This window comes from Phascolarctos cinereus, unplaced genomic scaffold, assembly GCF_003287225.1.
Source record: "Phascolarctos cinereus isolate Bilbo 61053 unplaced genomic scaffold, phaCin_HiC Scaffold_2;HRSCAF=192, whole genome shotgun sequence".
In the NCBI taxonomy this organism is placed as follows: domain Eukaryota; kingdom Metazoa; phylum Chordata; class Mammalia; order Diprotodontia; family Phascolarctidae; genus Phascolarctos; species Phascolarctos cinereus.
Window position 1 is genome coordinate 150578660 of NW_027555625.1, and position 23753 is coordinate 150602412.

The 23753-nt window shown below is 38.2% G+C and overlaps 1 protein-coding gene across 7 annotated transcripts in view; it reads left to right on the forward strand.

The window, feature by feature from the left end:
* Nucleotides 1-23753, forward strand: part of NINL (ninein like) — a 182964-nt gene that overhangs the window by 137315 nt on the left and 21896 nt on the right. For 5 of the 7 annotated variants that reach the window (XM_020987407.1, XM_078149684.1, XM_078149685.1 and 2 more), the window contains 7 exons: nt 1039-1183; nt 5540-5605; nt 9255-9364; nt 11164-11510; nt 19694-19798; nt 21806-21875; nt 23248-23406. In XM_020987407.1, coding sequence (XP_020843066.1) covers nt 1039-1183; nt 5540-5605; nt 9255-9364; nt 11164-11510; nt 19694-19798; nt 21806-21875; nt 23248-23406 — 1002 coding nt within the window. Of the gene's footprint in view, nt 1-1038; nt 1184-5539; nt 5606-9254; nt 9365-11163; nt 11511-14485; nt 15521-19693; nt 19799-21805; nt 21876-23247; nt 23407-23753 lie in introns of those variants that run through there. The other 2 variants (XM_078149682.1, XM_078149681.1) reach the window with 2 other exon arrangements.

A 23753-nucleotide genomic window follows, 5' to 3' on the forward strand; every position in this document is an offset into this window, starting at 1 on the left:
CATTAGAGTGAGCCATTAGAAATGGGGGCAATCTCAAGTCAAGTCTGGAAAACTTTTCCTTTCTCTTGAAGTTTGACTGACTTTAGCTGTGTCCATAGCTTTATTCAGTGCGAAATATGAGATCCTTTGCACCACTTGAAGAGAAAGCATAATTTTTTAAAAAGTTGAATTTGCAATTTGGTGCTCTTATAGGTTATTTGCAAACTTTGACTTTTTGCAATTTGTCTGGGATTTAATTATTCTTGTTTTTTTCCTTAATTATCTCTGTAATTGTTTTTGAAACTTGATTCTGCTAGTTAGCTCAGTCGAGATGGCATTTTTTTTTGCTATAATTGATTACTCCAGTGTAGACTAGGTGTATCTTTTAAAGGCTTTGTACTTGAAAAGGCTACCTTGAGACTGTCATTATTTTTGAATCCTTATAAGTGTTTATATGTGCTTTTATCATAATCATTTTTGTGTGTGATGTTTCATATTGGGAGGAAAACTGGCACCCTGTTTTATTTAAAACTACTGAAATCTTTACTACCAAATCACAACTGGGAAAAAATATTTAAGCATCACTGTCGAGGATTTCAATTCTTTTTACACCTTGATGCATAGATCAGAGCACCTGGAATTTCAAAAGCTGTCAACTCTTTAACTTCATTTCTTTATTTCTTGTTACATAGGTAAATTAATCAATTAAGTATATGAGTTCCTACCTGTTATCTGGAGTGCATTATTATTGGTATCATGGGTAAGATGCTAAGGAAATTGAAGCTATGGTCCCTGATCTCAAAGAGATTAGTATTCCTCTTGGAACTTAAAATCTAGTTAGCAGCTTATCTGGCTGATGTTACAGGTTACTATGTACAGAACACCTGAGAGACAGAAAAAACATAGGGAACGTAAACTACACAGTGCAAATTTCCTTATCCTAATTTTTTTTCCCTATGGCTCTTTTATATCTGGTCTAATTTCCCAAGAGTGTTAAGTCTGTGATTTGTCTCCTGCAAGTTGGATTGAGTTTGTGTGGCTGTGCCCCTTACCTTACAGGACCTAAGTGACAGGAATGATGAGCTGCAAATCGAGTTGGAAGGCCTGCGCTCCCAGCTGCATGAAAGCAAATACCGTCATTCACGGAGTCCAGAGAAGGACAGTGTGCCAGATGGATACATTCTCTATGCTGATGATCAAGAAGGTAGAACACTTAAAAATGTACAGAATAGGTTTGGAAATAAACAACCTTAGAGCGTTCTTTCTTCTATGCTGATGAGTGAGGTCTCCTCCTTGATTCACTCAGGGTGGATGCTCCTGAACATAAATTGACATAAAGTCATGTTTGGTTCTTCCCACTATACTTTTATATTGAGGAAAAGGCCCCAGCAACCTAAGGCTGAAGAGTATCTATAAAACAGTGGTTAAAGGAAATGAAAAATGAATGGAAAAAGGATGGAAAGCATTGTGAGATTTAGAGACCATGTTTTAGATGTAGAGAATAAGGCATAGGGAGAGAGTTCATTGCCTAAAGCCACATAGATAGTAAATAGCAGAAGTTAAATTTCAACTCAGGTCTCCTGCCTTTAAATCCTGTGTTGCTCTACTACAACATGCCACTTCTTGTATCTTGTTATATATCTTGTTTGTATATAGATGTTTTCATGTTGTCTTCCCTCTTAGATTGTGAGCTTCCTGAGAGCAGGGACTGTCTTTTCCCTTGCTTTGTGTCCTTAGCTCTTAGCACAGTGCCTAGCACATAGAAGGTACTTAATGAATGCGTATTGACTGGCTCTTGGTGCCCAGGGGAGACAGATTGTCACTGCAGAGGGGGAAAAAGTGTGTGTGTGTGTGTGTGTGTGTGTGTGTGTGTGTGTGTGTGTGTGTGTTTGTGTCTGTGTGATTAAAGCAAATTTCAAATGAAGATCCTCCTTTTCTCCCCCCATATCCCCTAGCTCACCAATTGAGAAAGCAAGAAAAACAAAACCCCTTTACAAACATGTGTAGTCAAGTGAAACAAATTCCCATAATGACTACGTCCCCCAAAATGTTCCCAATCAGCACTTTAGATAATATTTTCAAAGAGAGGGAAAGAGGACTAAAAAAATTCCTAAGTAACCGGAAGAAAAGAATGAAAAGCCCTTTGGCTTGGGTGCTGCCTTCTCTTGGGAAGAAGGCCTGTCATTGGTAGCTACCACTGGCCTATGTAAGCAGTGTCAGAGTATTGGGAAAGAGCTGTGCTCTTGAGCTGGGGGCATAGGGGGTCGAGTCTGAAGAAGTGTATGTATGACAGACTAATGCCATAGCAAAGGCTGTATGAAGGTTAGTATTGTTGATACAGGCCGTTCCACGGGTAGAGCCAAGACTACTAAAAATAACTGATATTTATATAGCCTTCTTAAGGTTTTCAAAGCACTTTACATACATTATTATGTCATTGGAACTTCACAACAACGTTGTGTTGTCAGTGTTATCCTCATTTTCCAAATAAGAGAATTAAGGGACTTGGAACATTGTAGAACATTGTAAGTTGCATATGAGATTCAAACCCATGTGTCCTCTGACTCCAAGTCTAATGTTCTTTCTATTGTACCCTCATGCCTTTCAAAAAAGAGTAGAATTTCTATATTTAGAGCCCTGGAATGCATTCCTGCATCCTTACTACACAAGAACTCCCTGAAACTGAGAAAGATCTCATAGAATTCTCAACATCCAGGAAGCGTGGTAGAGTAGAAGGAGGTTGGACCTGGTGTCATAAGTCCTGGATTCAAATCTTAGCTCTTCCACGTACTATGTGAAGTTGAGCACGTCACCTGTCTGAGCATGAGTTTCCTCATCTAAAAAATGAGGCCATTATATTAGACAGTACCTAACTCCCCTTCATATCTAAGGTCCTTTCCAACTTTCATATTCTGTAATTTGCATCTGTGTTATGCTTTGAGATTACCCCATTTGATCCTTAGAACAGTTTTGTGGAGGAGGTGGTAAGTTGCATTTTATAGGTTAGGAATCTGAGGCTCATAGAGGTGACTTACCTCACATAGTGAATAATTATCAGAACCAGGCTTCAAATTCTGGTTTTCTTACTCTGAGTCCAGTGTTATGTAAACCTTATGCCTGCCTCCCTCCCTCCCTCTAGCGAAGTGTCCAGGTACTTCCTTCCACATGGGAAAATGAAGAAAGGGTAGATTACCATTTATGACTCTGGGACAATTCTTGATTGTCTTCCTGGGGTAGTTCTGACACCCTTGGTCCTTTATGGATTTGTAGAGCAGGGAAAATGCTTTGGTTGGAGAACAACATTTGTTAGGGAACATGCTTTACTAAATAGAAGCAATAGGTTTTTACTGTAGTGACAGAGAAGGGAGATGGGGCAACTAAGTCGTGCCAGCTTCTCTAGCTGTGCATCTGAAGCAACTCTCCCCTTGTCCATTGATTTATTCACTGCATGCGAAGCACTGTGCTTGACAGTAGGGGAACAAAGATAAAAATGAAACTGTCCTTTCCCCCTAGAAGCTTACATAATAGAGGAAATAAATAACACACAGAAGGGCAGCTAGGTGGCACAGTGGATGGAGCACCAGCCCTAAAGTCAGGAGGACCTGAGCTCAAATCCAGCCTCAGACCAAACAGTTGATACTGGCTGTGTGACCCTGGGCAAATCCCTTAACCCCAATTGCCTAAAATGAATAAATGAATGAATAAGTAAATAGTAGCGCACAGAGATAAATTGAGACTAAACATATACAAAGTCAATGCAAACAAATAAGTACAAAGTAATTGGGGACAGGCGATGAGGAAAGGCCTCCTATATGAGGTAATATTTGAGCTGATCCTCACATTTAGAAAATGTTACACATCTGGTAGTCCCAAATACTTTGTGAGCTATGAAACTCACAGTTGAGATTTGGGAAATCCTCTAATAATGCTCCCTCTAGAGACACGGGATGAAAGGGATACAAATGCACAACCTACTTTCGGGTTTTTTTTTTCAATTTCTTAATGTTTTTAATTGATTTTCATTCCTTCCCTACTTTTACCCAGAGACATTCAGCTGCATTAACAGTTACCTGATCCTTGCTGATGGAGCAGAAAGGGCAGCCAGTATATCCTATATTCCTGCATCATCAGTGCAGGACACATGCCAATAATAAGCAGATTACCTAGACTCTTTCAGGATGGTGCAAGTGTGGGACCTTAACTACCTCACTGAGTAACTGATTTCTACTTCTATGGGAATGCGTTATTTACAGTCTGTAGACTAAGAGTCTGTACTTGAAACTTCCAGATTCCCTAGACTTCTTTTAAGCCATATATTTAAATTAATACAAAAAATTGTACCTGAAAGAACTAATGAAACATCTAAGTAGGAAACGTGAGTAGTAATACCATTCACCTTGAAAATTTAATTTTTTGAAAGTCAATCAAATATTTATTAAGTGCTGATTATGTGCCTGGTACTAGTCTAAGCACTGGGTATGCAAGCATAAGAAAATGAACAAATGCGTTGCCCCCAGCGAACTTACCTTTTAAGATGAAAATGTGGTAGATAGTAATCATTGTAATCTCTGTTTTGTCAAGTCAAGGAGCCTGAAATGCTATACTGTAGAGCCGCAGGGAGGAAAATCAGTCTTAGAATTTCAGTTAGAAGGGATCTCAGCAGCCATCTAGTTCAAACAGAGCTCAAACAAGAATTCACTACAATGTATCTGAAAAAGTAGCAATCCGACCTCTGCTTGAAGACCTCCAGTGAAGGAGAATTCACTAGCTCCCAACACAGCCTGTTTTATTGTTTAAAAAACTCTGATTGTTAGGAAATGGTTCCTTATATCAAGCCTATTATCAAATCTGCCTCCAGACAACTTCTGCCCACCATGGCCAAATAGCAGAAGTCTTAATCTCTCTTCCAGAAGACAGCCCTTCCATTACTTGAAGAGAGTGATCATCCTCGTACTCCAAGCTAAATATTCCTGGTTCTTTCAGCCAGTCTTCACATGGCTTAGCTTGAGGCTGTTCACCATTTTGGTTGCATCCAACTCACGTGCAAGTCATGACATTACCCTCGAGAATGAAGGACAAACAACAACAATAATAACCCTACTCTCTTCTAGATTAGTTTATCCATGTCCTTCCTAAACTGTGCGCCTAGAACTGAACAAAATATTCCTGGTGTGGTCTAACCAGGGCAAAGTATAGAGGAACTTACCAGCTTCTTATACCTGGAAGCTGTGTCGTTCAATTTAGCCTAGGATCACATTGACTTTTCTGACTTCCCTATCACACCCTTGACTTACATTGAGATTACAAGTCCCCTAAAATGCCCAGATCTTTTTCAGACAAATTGCTATCTACCTCATTTTATACATATGAAGCTGATTTTTGCCAGAGCCAGGAATAAAATCCAGTAGTTCTTAACTCATAAAACTTTGCAAGTCCCTCTGTGCTGTGACATTAGTAGGCAACTTTATATACTCTATTGTTCACAAGAAAACCAGCATTAATTTTAAGTATGAGACTTCCTACTTTTCTTTCTGTTGTTCCTTTCATTCCCCTTTTATAGAAGCAATACAGAGAGTCAATTGGGCCCTTCAAATGAGGAGAAGTCTGTCTGCTACAGGCAAAAATGGTAAGAATATTTAGTAGAGTCACATATAGGGCTTTCTCTAATAAGGATTATAATTAGTGGTGGCATTTGCAAAAACATAAAATATATTAAACTAAAAGCATTTTCTGGATTGACTTCTTCCTCTGCTCAGCCTCATGAAATGGATACAAAACAAGATTTCAGCATGCTGTCTTCCAGTTTCCAGGGTAACAAGATATCTTCCTTTTTTCCGTGTGTCTGTCCCCTAATTTTCCTTTGCCTGGGTACCCCTGGATCTGTCATACTTTTTCCCTTCAATTTCAACAAGAAACATTAAATATCTATTGTATGCAGAACAGACTTCTGTGCATTGAAGGAAATAACATTCAAATAAGACAAGGATCCTTGTCAAATAAGAACTCTTTTTCAGATAAAGAAATGGCCCTTCTCCTTGCCAAAGCAAAACCTTCCACATATACACATGATCCCATTCCATCCTGTCTTCCAGCAGATTGCCCTCTCTCTATCCCCTCATTTATTTTCAACCTTTCTGTCTGCTAGCTGCTTCACTAATGCCTGCAAACATGCCCATCCTCAAAAACCCCCTGACTTGATCCCCCCTACCTATTGTCCTGTATTTCTCCTCCCTTTTGTGGCTGAATTCCTTAAGAAGGCTATCTACAGTCAGCACCTCCACTTCCTTTTACTTTCACTCTCTTCTTAACTCTATAGTCTGGCTTCCAGCCTCATCATTCAACTAAAACTGCTCTCTACAAAGTTATCGATTATTTCTTAATTGCCAAATCTAATGGCCTTTTCTTAGTCTTCATCTTTCTTGAGCTCTCTGTAGCATTTGGCATTGTCTTTTATCGCTTCTCCTTAATTCTGTCTTCTGTCTTGGTTTTCTCAACTCTGTTCTCCCCTGGTTTTCATCCCACCTGTCTGACCGCTCTTTCTTAAGTGTTCTTTGCTGGATCTTCATCCAGGTTGTACCCACTAAGTGAAGGTTTCTGCCAAGGCTTTGTCCTGGGATTCTCTTCTCCCTCTATTTCACTTGGTGATCTCATCAACTCCCATGTATTCAATTATGGTCTCTAAATGAATGGCTTTCAGATATATTTATCTCCAACCCTAACCTCTCTTTTAAAACTGTCATCTCAAATCTCCAACTGCCTATTGGATATCTGAAGCCAGATATCCCATAGACATGTTAAATTCATGTACAAAACTAAACTTGTATCTTTCCCCTCACAACCTTACTTCTTCCTAACTTCCCTGTTACCACAGAGGGTACCAACATCTTCCAGTCACCCAGACTTGGCAATGTAGGTGTAATTCTTGACTCCTCACTCATTTTGATCCCCCATTCCTACTCTGTAGCCAAGTCCTGTTAATTTTGCCTTCATAACATCCCTTGTGCACATTTCTTTTTCTCTTCTGACACTATCACCACCCTTATGCAGGTCCTTATTATCTCGTGCCTGGACTATTGTATAGCCTACTAGCTGGTCTCCCTGCCTTAGGTGTTTCCCTGCTTTAATCCACCCTCCACTTAGCTATCAAATTTATCTTCCTGAAGTACGGGTCTGACCATATTGCCTCCCTATTCAATCAGCTGGGGATCTCTGTTACCTTCAGAATAAAATATAAATCTCTTTTTGGCATTGGCCTTCATAACCCAGCCCTTCCTACTTTTTTGTTTGTTTGTTTGTTTTTAGGCAGTTGGGGTTAAGTGACTTGCCCAGGGTCACACACCTAGTAAGTGTCAAGTGTTTGGTCTGAGGCCGGATTTAAACTCAGGTACTCCTGACTTCAGGGCTGGTGCTCTATCCACTGCGCCACATAGCTGCCCCCCTTCATACTTTTATAGACTTCCTGGAAAACTTTCCTTCCACATACTCTTTGATTCTGTGACATTGGCCTCCCTGCTGTTCCATCTCCCAACTCTGGGCGTTTTCACCAGCTGTCTCCCATGCCTGGAACACTTTCCTTATCTCCTTATCTTCCTGGCTTCCTTCAGGTCTCACATAAAGTCACATGTCCTACAAGAAGCCTTTCCTGACTCTTCTCAGTCTTAGTGTCTTCCTTCTGAGATTATATCTGACTTATCCTTGTATATATCTTTTTGTACAGCGTTATCTGAAGAGTCTCTCCTTTTGACTGTGAGCTCCTTGAAAGCAGGACCTGTTTTTGGACTTTCTTTGTATCTACAATATTTGGCACAGAGTAAATGGTTAAAAAATGTTTATTGACTTGATGGCTTTCCTTCATGGTGCTTACAGTCTCATGGGGAAAAGATGGAGATACTCTAAAGTAAATGTAACAGGCAATGAAATAGTGTGAGTGTATTAGGCACAGAACAAAAAGATATATGAGGTCCAAAGGAGAAAAGTCATCTCTGACAGCAACAGTCATTGAAAGCTTTGTGGAAGAGGTCGTTTCTGAGTTGGAGTTTAAAAATGAAGAGGGAGAAATAGGATATTATAGGCCCAGGGAACAGAGGCACAAAGGCAGGAAAGGTGGGGCATTTGGGCAGGGGAGAACAGAGGCTAGTTTGTCTAGGCTGTGGAATGTGTATAGGAAAGTAAGGCTGGAAAGGTAGGGTGGAACCAGATTATGTAGGTCCTTTAATGTAATTAAATCTGTCTGACCTTTATAGGTTGACCTTAAGGTATTTTTGAAAAAAAGGAGGGGCCAGATCAGAAGATGTTGGGCCAGATGATATCTAGAATGGACTGGAAGGAGAGATTTGCCTGAGGCACATGAACTGCCTAGAGTCACATGACCACAATGTATCAAAGGCAGCTCTTGAACCACGGCTAACTTTCTATCCGCTAAAAGCCAAGCTCTCTGTATACCTCTGTTAATAAGGCAAAGGTGTGTGTGTATATATGCACACCTTAATACGTATGCATATGTGCACATGCAGTAGTCAGTTAACCAGAATCCATTTTCTGATCATACCAGATAAATTTAATGTGTTACTGTATACATAGGACAATTCTTGTTTGGCAGAAAAACTGAATCAATAGAACAGCAAGGTGGGTGCTATTTGATCTCAGTATCTCTGTCTGTGTCACTGACTCTGTTCTCCCCCCCCCCCCGCCCCCAAATGAATATAATGGCAGGAAGCATTGCACAGCAAAAAAGAGCAAGTCTTGTATCTGATACATATTGGTTGTATGACATTAGACAAATTACATGCACCAAGCAAGTTTCTACTCTAAATCTTAGATAGTAAACCCTTCTGGGAAGGGCCAATGAAAATGTCCCCTCACATTGTACTGGTATACCTACTTATGCAAGGTGACCAGATTGCAAATTTAGAATACAATAAAATACACTTCATTAGTGAATTTAGTCCTTTTTTCTCTGGTTCAGAAATACTTTCAGATCTTCCTGTCTTTGAGGCCATAATTGCCACATGGAATACCCAAATGCCAGTTAACAGAAAGCTCTGGTTATTAGGATAATTGGGAATATTCTATTTTAGTATGTTTCTCTTACTGTAATACAGAGTGTCAGCTTTATAATGAATTCTACCATGTTGCATGTAATGTTTTTGTACATTTTTGTGCTGGTAGTAGGTGGAAAGCATGAGTACTTGACATCTCAGTTTCAGATCTAGGGATTTGTAATGGGACCCATCTCTTCTGCTACTGGGTGAAATGAAATGCTATTTTCTTTGCAGGCATCACTTCTGTTGGTGATGATCACGTACCAGTGAGTATAGAAACAGAAATAATGTTAGAGCAACTCAAAGAACATTATCAAGATTTCAAGATCAAACTGGAAACCAAGGTAAAGAAAGAGAGGACAAAGAAAGTCACAGGCCAGAAAATGAACATTTAGCCAAAAGAAAGTGATTTTTGCTTGTGCAGTTGCTTCAGTGTTGTCATTTGCTGCACAGTCATCTCTCTGACAGATTTGGAGGGGGGCTTCCTAGTCAGTAAGTCATGAAGAGTGATGAGGAAAGTCTTATGAAATGTAGATGGCAATGAAGCTTGGTTATGACATGCTGAAAGCAGATGTACAGCATCGTTTATTGCTGTGAAATGTTTATGGACTTTATGTAGATTATAGCCAGCTATTGGCAAGTCCTCCAAGATACTGTGTTATTTAGGACTTGGATTTCATTTCCCTTTATTTTAAGCTTGGGAGGTTTGCCTCTTGGGGACAATCTCTTAACTCAGAAGAATTGTAACTGATGTCAGTCTGGCTGGTTACATTCTTTCTTTAGAAGTCTGTCATGAGTACCATCTGCTCTTTTCAATAGAGTCTCCTGGTGTATGTGACTTGCCCAAGGTCACACAACCAGTATGTGTCAGAGGCAGAACTTGAACCCAGAGTCTCTACTCACTGTGCCATGCTATGTCTTACTATGTTCATTTTCTCTTTCCCACCCCCACCCCCATATAAATGTAGAGATAAATAGGGATAAAGATCCCTTTTATCTTTTGGGCAGCTAGGTGGTACAATAGATAGAGGGCTGAGCCTGGAGTCAGGAAGACTTATCTTCCTGAGTTCAAACTTTGCTTCAGACACTTAGTAGCTGTGTGACCCTGGGCAAGTCACTTAATCTTGTTTGCCTCAGTTTCCTCTTCTGTAAAATGAGCTGGAGAAAGAAATGGCAAACCACTCTGGTATCTTTGCCAAGAAAACTCCAAATGAGGTGAGGAAGAAAATGACTAAATATCAACAGATCTAGATATTGATATCTGTATCTATATAGATATCTAAATTGTCTAGAGTGTAGATAAAGACATCCATATAGATATGTAGGTTGTGATATCTATATTATGTGTACATATATGGATATGTATATCTATTGAGAAAGAGGAGAGGGAGAGAAAGAGAGAAGTTAAATAGTACCTTGTTCTTTTTTTTCTTGTTAGTCTAATAGTATTATTTGCTTGAAACATTTTCCCCCTCTGAGATACATACTAAAAACTGATTATCATATGTCATATTCCTATATAAGGGAGAGCTAGAAGAGGTAGGCTACTCTTACACTTTTTGCACGCTTGTCTTCCAGATTAGATTAAGGCAGAATTTGAAATTGAATCTGTCCTTAAAACTAATGCTAGAGTTGATTGTTCGTCACTGGCCAGACAAACCATGTAGCTCCTCTCAAAATTTTGTTCTGGTTCCAGATACATTTCTAGGTGTCCTTCATGATGGTTAGAATAGCCCTCATGAGGTAGCTAGATGGTGCAGTGGACAGAGCACCAGCCCTGGATTCCGGAAGACCTGAGTTCAAATGTGGCCTCAAACACTTGATACTTACTGTGTGACCCTAGGCAAGTCACTTCACCTCATCGCTTCGCAAAAAAAAAAAAAGAGTCCTCATTTTCCATACTGATTGTCAGCACAGTTTCAGATTCTCTCAATAATTGCTAAGCCTTCTGCCCCACACAGGTGGCATAAGTGCAGCCTGTAAAAAGTAACATTATTGATGATAGTTTTATTTTCATTTCTAATGCTTTTTATGCAACAACAAATTTTAGAGTTTTTTTTTAACATCATGCTTCTCTTTTTTGGATTTTTAAGAAAAGCATAGGAACACTTTAGTAATATCCCGATATTGTCATTTATTTCAGGTAAATTACTATGAGCGAGAAATAGAGCTCATGAAAAAGAACTTTGAGAAGGAGAGAAAAGCCATCGAGCAAGGCTTTAAGATGGAGATCAGTGAGTTAGAAGAACAGAAGGCTGATCTGGAGGAGCTGAATTTGAAATCTCAAGAGCTGATTGAAGGCCTGAAAGATCAGATCCAAAACTCAACACAGAGCCAAGAGCTTGAGAGGAAATTAGAGAAAGAGAGGTCAGAAATGGAACAGTACTACGCAAAGGAGATTTCAAATCTAGGGCAACGGCTGGCCCAAGAAAAGGACCAACTAGAAGAAGAACTGAAATTGAAGCATCAGAATGAGCTGCAGTTAATGAGGTCTGATTGCATGTATTCTTTCTGGATTTCCAAGACTGCACATTCTTGCCATGAACAAAAACTTGAAATTGATTTAGTCAAACAAATGGTGTAAAACTGTAGCCCACTAATACCCAGGTGATGATGATTTATGGGTAGAGGAACGAGGCCTGGAAGAAAAGGTGATAGGTATTGGAAAGAAGTTTATTTAAAGAAAAAGAAAGCTAATTTAAAAAAAAAGTTTTAAAAATCAATTTGCTTGTTGAATTGTAATTCAGTTCTTTTTATATAATTCATGGTAGACTTCCTACTTCCTAATACCCAATGAGCAGGCTGCTTTTTGTCAAGTTAATATTATTTTCCATTTCTCCAGTGGATACTTGTAAATATGAGATTGAAAAACAAATGAAAGAAATAATTTTTGGTTAGTGAGATTTAGGATAAAATGTATAGGCAGAAGAAAAAATGTATATGGAAAAAGTATATGATGTTATGGGTATTCAGGGGCCAGAGACATAGAACATAAACTCATATACATACTTGTTTTGAACCCTTAAGATTTACTTAATGCAGTGTTAAGTATCTAGTTAATACTCAGCCAGTGTGTTCAGTACTAATTTCTAAGGACTTCAGTCTTCTAGGAAAGTTTTCCTTAAAGGTCAAGGTGTCTTAAAATCTATCCAGTTTGGGAAATGATTGGCTATTCCCAGGAAGCAGGGATTAGACTTCTAGCCAATATGATCAATTCAAGATTTGTGACATGATATTGCTTTAAAAAAAAATCCAGTCTTGTTAATTTGGGTAGCTTGGAAGAACATGTTTATGTCAGGAATCTGTGTACTGAAAGTAAAACATTCAACTCAGTTCAACAACAGTGGTACAATGGCTAGAGTGCTAGATGAGGAGTCAGGAAGACATCTTTATGTGTTTAAATTGAGCCTTAGATACTTACTAGCTATGTGACCTTGGGCAAGTCGATTGATCTTTATTTTCTTCAGTTTCCTCTTCTGTAAAATGAGGGTAGTAATAACACCTACTTCTTAGGGCCTTAGGAGGATAAAATAAAATATTTGTAACATGCTCATTGTTATTATTAAGTTCCCAGTATGTGCAAGGTGCTATGGTAAGTTCTGGGGATACAAAGATAAATATAAAACATCCCATAACTTCATGGAGCTCACATTTACTCAATTCTTCTTACATTTTTTCCCCAATAAATAATTTCTCTTTGTACCTTTTTAAAACATCAGAATAATTTTACAACATACCTTCATCCTTAATTGAATTCTCCTTTGTAGCAAAGAAAACTTCCCAGGAAGATCCTGGCAATAAAAGGATATAGGACAGTATAGGCAACATTCCTATCTAGAGAATCCCCCTTCTCCCCAACTTCTTTGCCAAAAGGAGGGGAGTATATTTCCTCCTCTTCTCTGGGTCAGAGTTTGGCAGCATTTTTGAGTTGTTTCCATTAATATAGCCTAGGAAGTTATGCTCCACCATGGAGCTGACATTTGAATATGAAGAAATCATCAGTGAAAAGGAAATTAATAGATTTTCTGCAGCGAAGGTTTTCACTTACTTTTGTACAATGATGCCCTGAGACAGTTGCTAAATATGGCATAATGAGAATGCATTGACAAAAGGTGTACACATCTATTTATTATTTCTCTCTTGTGTTAAGGAGAATGCTACATTGTGCTTCTCTAGTCATCTACCTTTGGATTCACTACTTATACTTAATGGAAGGGAAACTAGTTCCGTAGTGGACAGAGGGTGATAATTGTACCTATTTAGATTATATGTTAGAAGAACACAGCCACATTTCCTCAAGCTTCTTCTGACTATCCCATTGGGAATCTTAGCCATTTGGTAATACAATGACCCAGAAGCACCAGTTGTTCAAGCAGAAATGCTAGACACATAGTTAGTGCTCTACAAATGCTTGTTGGTAAGAAGATTAATTGCTGTAGAGTATCCTTGTACCCTACAGAATACAGGCAATGATTTCTTCCCCTTCAACTCAGTCCATAAAGATGAATTGAACACAGATCCTTTGCTTTTACACTGGTGTACTCTCTCTGTGAAAAGCTTGGTGCAATATTTAGCAAAAAGACACTTAGATTACTTCTTGTGTCTACACCTCAGAAATCCTCTTTTTTTATCTTTTGAAAGACAGGTTTAAATGAAATTCAGCTGTTGAATTAATGAATTTAAAGAAAACTCGCCATATTAAATTCAGCATTTGCACATTTTCAAGTAGGACATGTGAAAATTAGTATGTGTGTAGACATGATATATAGCAACTCACACCAATAGCTTAATTTGCTTTAAAATGGAGATCAACTTTGATTTAAAGTAAAAAAAGCAAGTATATGTTGTTTGGTACATGACGAATGTTAACATATAAAAAGGGCAATTAGCCAAGAGATTCACATTCAAAAGAGAAGCCAGCAACAACCTTCATGACTCAGTCTTCTGTTCTTGTTTGGTAACTGCTAACTTAACACATTTCATTAAAACCTGAGTGATAGGGCATTTTCAGTCTATCAGAGCTTTTATGCTCTAAGCTTTAATGACTTCTAATTGAAGTTAACAGTCTTTTTCCTTGAACATCTACATAGAATTAGGCCTCTTTATGCCAGTGGCCTTCTGTATTGAAAACACAGTCTTTTCTTTATCCTTCTTTGAAGTCTGCATTTCTTACTAATAAAGTCCTTTATCATTTTGAGAATCTACTTTACTTGCTCATCAGGCTTAATTCTGTTCTTTAAAATATATTGGGTTATGTACTTTTGTGGAAAAAAAGCCTTGACAAACAATGGTTAATTTCATACATTTTTGGTGGGAATGGTAAAGAGCACTTGAGCTGAATATATCAAAACAGACAAGGTGACTTTTCTCACCTCAAAAACAAGATCTGTGGTATAGACCTAGGAAAGCCAACAATATGCATATTGTTATTGAACGTGGGTCAATATAAAATTGTTTATCTGCAGGACAGAGGCAGAGATGGAATTGAATCAAAAGCTGTCATGGACAGAAGCCCAGCATGCTGAAAATTATAAGAGGTTATTGGTGCAACATCAGCATGAAAAAGAAGACATGTTACAGAGATACAGCCTGCAAGTGAGAGAGATAAAGGAACAGTGTGATTTAGAAAAAAAGAAATGGGAAGAGAAAGAAAAGGAAATATTTACTCAGTATAAAAAGAAAGAGCTGAAGCTGGAAGAAAGGATGAATGAAGAACATGCTAGGATATGCAAAATGTTTGTCATTGAAAAGGAGAAGGTTGAACTCACTTACAGAATGCAAATAGAAAGGCTTACCCATGAAACAGAGAAAATGAGGGCCCTCTTATCTGATGAGAACAGACAGATAAATAATGAAACCAAGTCTGTGACTAGCCAAGAAATATTTTTTCCACACAAGAGCAGAAACCAAGGGAACCTGTATGAAGAGGACTGGAAACAAGGTGAGCAGTTATTGGCGTGGCCGAAATCCAAAGGTGAAAATCATGACAAGTCTGGAGATCTGTTTTTTATTCAAAAAAAGAAAGAACTTGAAGGAGACAACATAAGTAATTTAGGAACAAAGTATGTAACTGAACTAAAGGAACAAAATTGCCCTACTGAGACTGTTCACAAACCATGTGAATTTCAGACATTGCTGTCATCTCAAAGGCTATTTGATGGTGTCAAGATCAGAGATGCCAATTTGACTTTGCCAAAAACAGAAGAAGCCATGTTCCTTTCTCTTGGAGTAACAGTTGCCTCACCACCTGGATCTGAAGAGGGGTGGAAAGGTGAGGAGCAACAGATGAAGGAACAGTTGCTTTCTGTTGAGGAAAGAGGCATCCAGAATGAGAATTTGTCAGATCATCTCAATATCAGAGAGAAGTTGCTTTTATTGAAAACAGAGGAGAATGGCTTGGTTGCTCTATTTCCACAGAGAACAACTTGATCCCAGCTCTGCAGCCAAAAAAGAGTGTGGCTTTTTCAGGAAAGGAAGATATTGAGAAGCAGAGAGCAATTTTTAAGGAACAAACTGGGAAGCTCACTGAAGAGCTGGAATTAGTGAGGATGAAGGAACAAAACTTGACCACACAGGTACAGGAGACAGAGGAGCAGGCCCAGAAACATATAATGACCTTGGAGCATGAACTGTGTCTCCGGGAAGAAGCTATTAAGAAGGGAGCAGAGCTATTAGACATGTATATACAGTCACACCAGCAGCTAGAAAAGCAACTGAGGACCAAAGAAGAGGAGCTGTCAGTACTTCGGGAAAGGGAGGAAGCGATGCTTAGTCAATTAAAGCATAAAGAGGAGGTGGTGGAAGAAAAGAAGTGGGAGACTGAGACCCAGCTAGAAAGGGAAAAGGACGAGATGAAGATTAAGCTGATTCAGCTGGAAGGGCTAGTCTGGACCCTTGAGAAAGAAACACATTCAAGAGAAAATGACAGGTTTGATCTCTAAACATTTTGGGGGGTTTTAGTAAGAAAAAACCCACAACTAAAGGGTCACTGTTTACTAATGACCCCACTTTACCCACCTTTTCAGTGCTTACCTACCACATCGCTTACAGACTTGGGCTAAGAAGATGAAGGAGTTTGGGGTATTATTGTGTGAAATGGAATGTTTGTCTTCTGGTTTATCCTGTCTCTAATTTGCCCAAATGGAGGAATAAGCATTTAACTTTCCCATGACCTCCTTATACATTAGTTACCTCCTAGGTTGTATAAGCTCTTTCTAGGCATCTGTCAGCACCTATTGAAAATATTTGTTGTTAAGCAAGTTGAGTGCTGTAAACAAGATGGAAAGTAAGAAAAATGAGTGAAAATTGGAAGCAGGCAAAAATAGGATCATTTACAATGTTACAGGTTTTGCACGATGGCTTTTTAAAAATTGCAATTAGGGCCTTTAGTTGGATGAAGTAGTTTTTTTTTACTATTATTTTAATTCTAAGTTGTTGTGATTATGTGATTTCCATTAAGGTTTTGAGGCTTCTAGTACCTATTTGAAATGAGGTATTGAGGAATAATCGAGACACTGTTCATGTATTCATCTTTGACCATTCTGAGCTTTATAGATGTACTGCCTTTTATTTTCTTATTGTCTGGTGGAAGACCAACCTTCCTCTGACTTGGCAGGCATTTTGTCAGATCATGTGAAAGTAATAGAGTTGGGGATTTAAGTTGTTAAGTTTTTGTTTGAAAGTGCTGTAAGTTCTTTCAACTTGAGTCTTTTAAAATAGTGTGACCTCTAGGTCCCTTTGAACTTAAAAAAAATCATCTGATTCATTGGCATTTTCCATATGGTTACATTTAAGTGTTTGAAATGAGAGGGCTTTTGCTGTGTTTGCAATTGGCATGCTTCTACTTGGACAGGCTGGATTTCTCTTAGGCAGGCTTTAAGTTAAAATATTGCCTCCCTGCAGATCCTGATTTCTTGATTTTTATTTCTTTGCCAACTCACTATATACGCCATAATTTCTTTTGCATGTTTTAGAAAAATAAGGAGTTATGCAAGTGAGGAGCTACCCGAAACTAAATGATTAGTCCATAGAATAAATGCCCATTATACATGTTGTCCCTTAACTATGGTAGGATTTGGGGGAAAGGAAGTCGGGATAGATGGATTTATTGACTGATCTTGGCTGGTGTTTATCCCCTTTCCCTACTACCTAAATATGCTAAGGACAGATTATATGAGTAGTAAGAGTAAGACTTAGATTTATTCATTATTATTAGTCATTATTTTCTATTCATGGTTGACATTTAAATAAGTAAATGATCTCTACCAGTTATGTGTTATAAAATGACCATTCAGCCAGATAGACTTCCTTCATCCTATTGCCACTCATAACCATTTTTCTCTCCTTATATAATCCCTTCAGTTAATTTTTTCTTTTCAAAGCTATCCCTGTAAACAGTTGTAGATGTTTCCGAGGTTTCTGTTGCTGGTCCCAGAGTGGTGCAAAAGGGCAGATTAGCAAAGAGAAAAGCTCACCACTCTACGACTCCTGTGGATAAAACACCTATGTATTTTTATCTCCCAAGATTGCTACCTTTCTTGGCTTCCACTTTGCCTTGTTATAAGTAACAGCTATAATTTAGTCATTGGAGTCTACTTAATATCCTTTTAAAGTCACCTACAGATTTTTCCTCTTCCATATCTGAGTGCCTCCTTGCTCTGGTGTTTTCCATTTGGTGGTGCTCCTTTGCCAGGGCTTATGGGGAACTAGGGGTGACAGTATACATTAGACAGGAAGAATTCACCTTGTGTCTTCCCCATGCTGAATAAGGGGCAAATAGGGCATATAACAGGTAAGCCCATCCTAGTCTTTGCTTTTTTTAGTCTTTCTCTGTCTTGGTGCTTCCATGGGTAATTTTTTGTTGTTACTGTTGAAAACAATCCCAGTCTAGAAGCAATTGAACTTGGAGGCATAGCAGATGATTTCATTTTAGTTTAGTGATGGAATGGGGTGGAGTGCAAACGTTTGGAAGATATACAGGGCCTTGGCACACACATACAAGCATAAAGATAAGGGAAAACAGTGGAAGGAGGCACCCCTGCCATTAATACTGCCCCAATTGAGGAATACATGTGCCTCATTATTAGTCCTGGGTGTTCTGTATCATTCACATCAATCCCTATGCATCTCTCATGCTGTGCTGACAGCATCCTCTTTTCATTTATCCATGGTGGCTGAGAGTGCCACAATTATGATAAAATTGCTCTCTTTTCCAGGTTCACTGGTTCTGGCTTTCTATGCAGATAGTTATTGTTGGGATGGCTTGAGATGTAGGGAGCTTTGGGAGCTACTAGGGGTTGGTTTGGAACTGGGAGATGTATTCCTTTGGTCCCCAGGACACCCAGAAAAGTTTCAGGAGTCTAAGGCACTAACTAGCCAGCTTGAGGAATCAAGCTGATAGTCAGTGTTGGATGCATTTTTCTTCTCTTTCCTCTCCCCTTTATAGAAAGCTAAGAAGAAAAATAAAGTAGATGTAGTTCTGAAGTTCTAGTTGATGGAACTTAGTTGGGATGGCTAGGGGTATGAGACCCCAAACTACCTCTTGCAGACAAGCCAGAGTGAATAGAATTCAGTGGAAGCGGTACTTTGAATTTAAAACAAGATTATTAGAGAGGTGAGGTAGTGCTATGCCCACTCTTATCTATATATCTATATATATGTGATATATAGATATGATATCTATCCCCCTTTACTTTCTGATCTCTAACATTCCATCATTCATCAGGATTTTGATAGGAAACACCTGATAAAAAATTCTGAGGGGATGCCAAGGAAAGGGCTCAGCATCTAGAGCAATAATCTCTCTTTTTATTAGGAGATGGGTTAGTGTTTTACTTTTTCTTTTTGAAGATAAGTTGGTGTTTTGGGGGATTTTTTTTGTTTTCTTTTGTTTTTCAGGGACAGGGGTACAGGGATGGGGTCCATTCTATGTAGGAAGACACAAAAAAATGCCTTAATATGAGCCCGGTTTGGACTACCACACTCTGTTCCTAGTACTAATGATTAATTACTTGATAGTTCTTGGTGACCATTTAGTTTTCCTTTATTTTCCTCTATTCCATAGGAAAGAGGTGGCTTTTTTTGTTTGTTTGTTTTACTGATAAAGTGTTGTTTTCCAAAAAAATAAAATAAAGTCACCTGCAGGTTGTTGCTGGGTGTGGGCACAGGTACCAGTTAGCAGTTCTCATCTACCTTTGGTACACCTGGCCCCTTTAACACAATAGATGTTTTCCTTCAGGAAGTGGTATTGAGGTGGAGTGCGGTGGAAGGACAGATTAGCTTTTGTAAAGGAAAAACCCTCAGCAAAAGAAACCAGAAAAAATGTATGTATATATATTTGTGATTAGCTAACTGTATGGAAGCTTCGAACAAGTATACCTGCAAGGTAGTATCATAAGGTAAGGAAGCCTAATTTTCTGTGTTTAAATAAGGAAAATTGTTTAGGTAGAGTTCACACTGAAAAGAGATTTTTCAAATCCAGGAAGTCTATCCTGTAAAATCACCAAGAAAACATCAGCATATGACATCACTGAGTGGGGGAGGGTAGATGGGAAAATGTGGACCGGAGGATTTTTATAAGGTTTCATTCCATTGGAAACCAGGCTAAAAAGTAGAATGAAAATGGTAGTCATGCCTCCAACATCATAATTGTTTTTTTTTTTCTTTATCTGCAGAATCGAGTTGTGTAAACTTTCTGAAGATAACCGTTTACTAAAAAGTAAGCTAAAAAGGTTTCAGCAGGAGCTAGAAGATACAGCAATAGAAGGGGACCAACAGAAGTAAGGGCTCTTTTTACATTATTTAAATGGTTATAGCCTGCACCCTTCCATGTTGTTTATCTGCATGATATTTGAGAAGACAGTTGAACATACCTTCTGATTCAGCTTTTAAGGGTTCTGTGACCCCTTCTGGAACAAGCATACCCAAGAGAATATGGAAAGTGTCGTCAAGGATTCAGTCATTATGCACCTTGTGACACTGTGTCCTCATTTCCCCAAGCTTTTTGGTATTGGCTGTGCCAGGAGACCGCTAGCAGCTTGTAATATAAGCTAGTGCATGAGGCTTTCCCCCAAGGACACATATTATACAGGAGAATACAAACAAAGACACACAGAAGAAGCTATGCAACTGAATTCCCTAGGGAAAAGCCACTCACAAAGATCTCACTTGGATCTCTAACTTTCATGAAAACACATTGAGTTCTGTAATGTGAGAATCAGCCAAAAACATCCGCTCAGAAGCCTGGATTAAGTTCTGTTGTTATAGGTTGGCTACAGGCAGCCTTAGAGGGCGAAAGACTATGGTGTTTTCATCAGAATTATTGGAAACAGTAGCAGGGGAGTAAGTGCCAGGCCTGGAGTCAGGAAGACTCATCTTCATGAGTTCAATTCCAGCCTCAGATGTGTACTAGCTATATGACCTTGGGCAAGTCATTTAACCTTGTTTACCTGCATTTCTTTATCTGTAAAATGATCTGCAGAAGGAAATGGCAAACAACGCCAATATCTCTGTCAAGAAAACCCCAAATGGAGTCACAGAGAGTCAGACATGACTGAAATGAACAAATGACCTTCTCGATCCCCAGAACATTTGCCCTTTACTGATTATGGTATGATAGCCCTTCCAATTCAGAAAACTACCAGCAGAAGCTCTGTGTGTATGTGTGTGTGTGTGTGTGTGTGTGTGTGTGTGTGTGTGTGTGTGTGTGTGTGTGAGAGTGATGCCTTGATGTATGTTGTTGTTCAGTTAGTTCAGTGTTATCTGACTCTTTGTGACACTGTAAACTTTGTCCATGGGATTTTCTTGGCAGAGATCCTGGAGTGATTTATAATTTCCTTCTCCAGCTCATTTTACAGATGAGGAAACTGAGGCAAACAGGGTTAAGTGACTTGTCCCAGGTTATGTATAGCTAATAGGTGTCTGAGGCCAGATTTGAACGCAGATCTTCCTGACTGTAGACCTGGCGCTCTATCCACGGCACCGCCTTAGCTGCCTCTCATTTATGTATATGCAAATACTTACTGGCATATTTTTTCAGAAGATGTTTATGGAGAATAAATATCCCCTGCCCCCAAACCTTCTGTGCTATTTGGCTTCAAGAATATGGTCAAGAGAGTGTATAGATAGTTCAATACAAGCTCTTACAATTTCAAGCATACATTTTGCCCAATGAAATAAATGAATTAAAGAGTAGTGTATATTTGAGGGAAAAAGAAACAAACTGTAAGTAGCCTAATTTTTGAATTAAAACAATATACACTAAAAGAAAAATGTAAATTATTTAAATAAATATGGCTGATTTGGTATTAGAAGCATGTTTAAAAATAATTACATAGAGCAGAAGGAATTTCAGAAAGAGACACAAACAAGACAGTTTTCACTACCATGTCAAATTATATATGCTTAAAAATGCAAGCTGCATGTAAAAATGTTCCACAATTTCATACATAGTCCTCTTTTTCTGTTCGTTTTATATGGACGTCATTGTGTCTGCTAATATCTATTAGATTTTAAAAAAATTCAAAATAATTATGTAGCTCAAAATCCAAACTGGTAATACGAAAATGGAATATGATGCAGATGGAATAATTTGATTGGTAGTTGCGGTTTTACACATTTTACTAGTAGATACAATTTACTAGTATGATATAATGTAACACTACATTAAATAATAAATATTTACTAGTATATAGCAATGGGTTCACTAGCTCAGGATATAAAGAGTTTAGTGATTTTTTTTTTTGCTGAATTGTTGCCTGTGCTATTAATGACTTTTTTCTGAACAGGAAGCAAATAGAAGAATTACAGAGAGAAAAGGAAAAGGCTTTCTCTGAAATAGAAGAGTATAGTAAACAGGTAAAATATTAACATCTTTTTCAGACATACCTAAGAATAAGCTGAAAATATGAGAGCATGAACCTCTTCTTGGTTGAATGACTCCAATCACGTTAGAGTCATAGAATTTTAGAGAGGCCAGCATCCTTTGAGATCGAGTTCCACCTCTTTGCTGGAGGGGAAGGAAAACACATGCAGAGATGGTGAAAAGATTTGCCCAAGGCTACTCAATTAGTAAGTGATAAAGCTAGGATTAGAAGCAATGGTTTTCCCATTATTTCATGATGTAACACCGTGGCAAAGATACATTTTGTAGGTGGGTTTTTTTTTTTTTAAGGAACTGCAGTTTTTGCTAGGAGCAATGTTAATAGTATCTGATACTTATTTACCATTTTAAAGTTTACAGAGGACTTTGTATACATTGTTATTTCATCCTTATAAAAAATCTTGTGAAGTAGGTATTGTTATGTGCACTTTATAGATGTGTAAACTGAGATCCAGAAAGACTAAGTGATTTGCCTGTGACCATATGGCTAGAAAGTGTTAGAGGTGGGCTTCAAACTGACTTAATTCCAGCTTTAGTGCCCTTTCTACTTCCCCAGCTTCCATTCCATAATATCATTAAGACATATTGGTGAATGGAGTTTATGTATTAGTACAGCATTTAAAATAATTTTTCGATAAGTAAGCTTTTAAAAATTTGGCAATCATGTTTTACTTTAGTATGGTGAATTATTAAAATATGTAATGTGTTTTAATATGTGGCAGAGGTTTTCAGAACACTGGATTCAAATTATCATCAAATAATTCCTGTGGGTTTTCAGAATATTATAGGTCTGTTCCATTTCCATTTCATGAACTAAAACATTTTATCTGTTAAGGAATGAAATGAAAATGATTACTTTTTTCCTAAATTATTGAGCTGTCAGTGAAATTTCTCTGTCTTTTAAAAACAAATTTTTATTGATATCTGTCATCATCTTGATTTCTCCCTCTCTCTGTAGAAAGCCCTCCCCTATAAAAAGGTTTTTGAAAAAGAAAGAAAAAAGCAAGCAAAATTAATAAATGTATCCAAAAAATCTGACGGTGAATGCAGTGTTCCACTTAAAGAAGTGGGCAGGGGGGCGGGGGTAGGGTTTGTCTTATCTCTGTCTCTTTTCTGTGATTTTGCATTTGTTTTGTGGTGGTTCTTTCCATTTACATTGTTATAGTCATTGTGTAGACTGTTTTTCTGGCTCTGCTTACATCGCTTTGTATCAGTTCATGTAGAATGTTCCGTAATTCTTTGTGTTCTTCATATTTTTTTTTCAAGCTGGTAATATTGCATTACTTTCATGTAGCACAATTTGTTTAGCCATTTTCTCTCTTTATTTAAAAAAATCTTTTCCTTCAGACAGAGAAGCGCAAGAATGAAATATCCCAGCTCAACATCAAGATCAGTCAGTTGACTGATGAGGTCTCTGTGCTACAGGCTCAGAATGAGAGCAGCCAACAAACTGTGCAGCAGTTAACACAGAGACTTACAGAAGAGGGATGTCGGAAAAAGGAGAAGGTGAGTGAGACTGGGCAGCCACAATAGATAATCCAAGAAATGAGAAGAAAGGCAGTTTGGACACGAGTCATAGAGACAGAGGGAAGACGAGCTAAGACACGCAGCTAGGTAAATATTTAAGTGTCTGTTAGTTGACTCTAATGGAATCAGGGATTTTAGTGTTGGTAGATTAAGAAAGAAAATATAATGATTGCTCAAAGATTCAGGCCCTGTTGGGAAGAAGCCAGAGATGTTCCATATAATAGTCTTTCAGTGTTGTAGGTTGAAGGCTAGAAAAATCAAATAGAATTAAGTAACCAAAATAGCAAGTTTTTGAATTCTCCATTTAAATAACTAAAAAGGGCCAT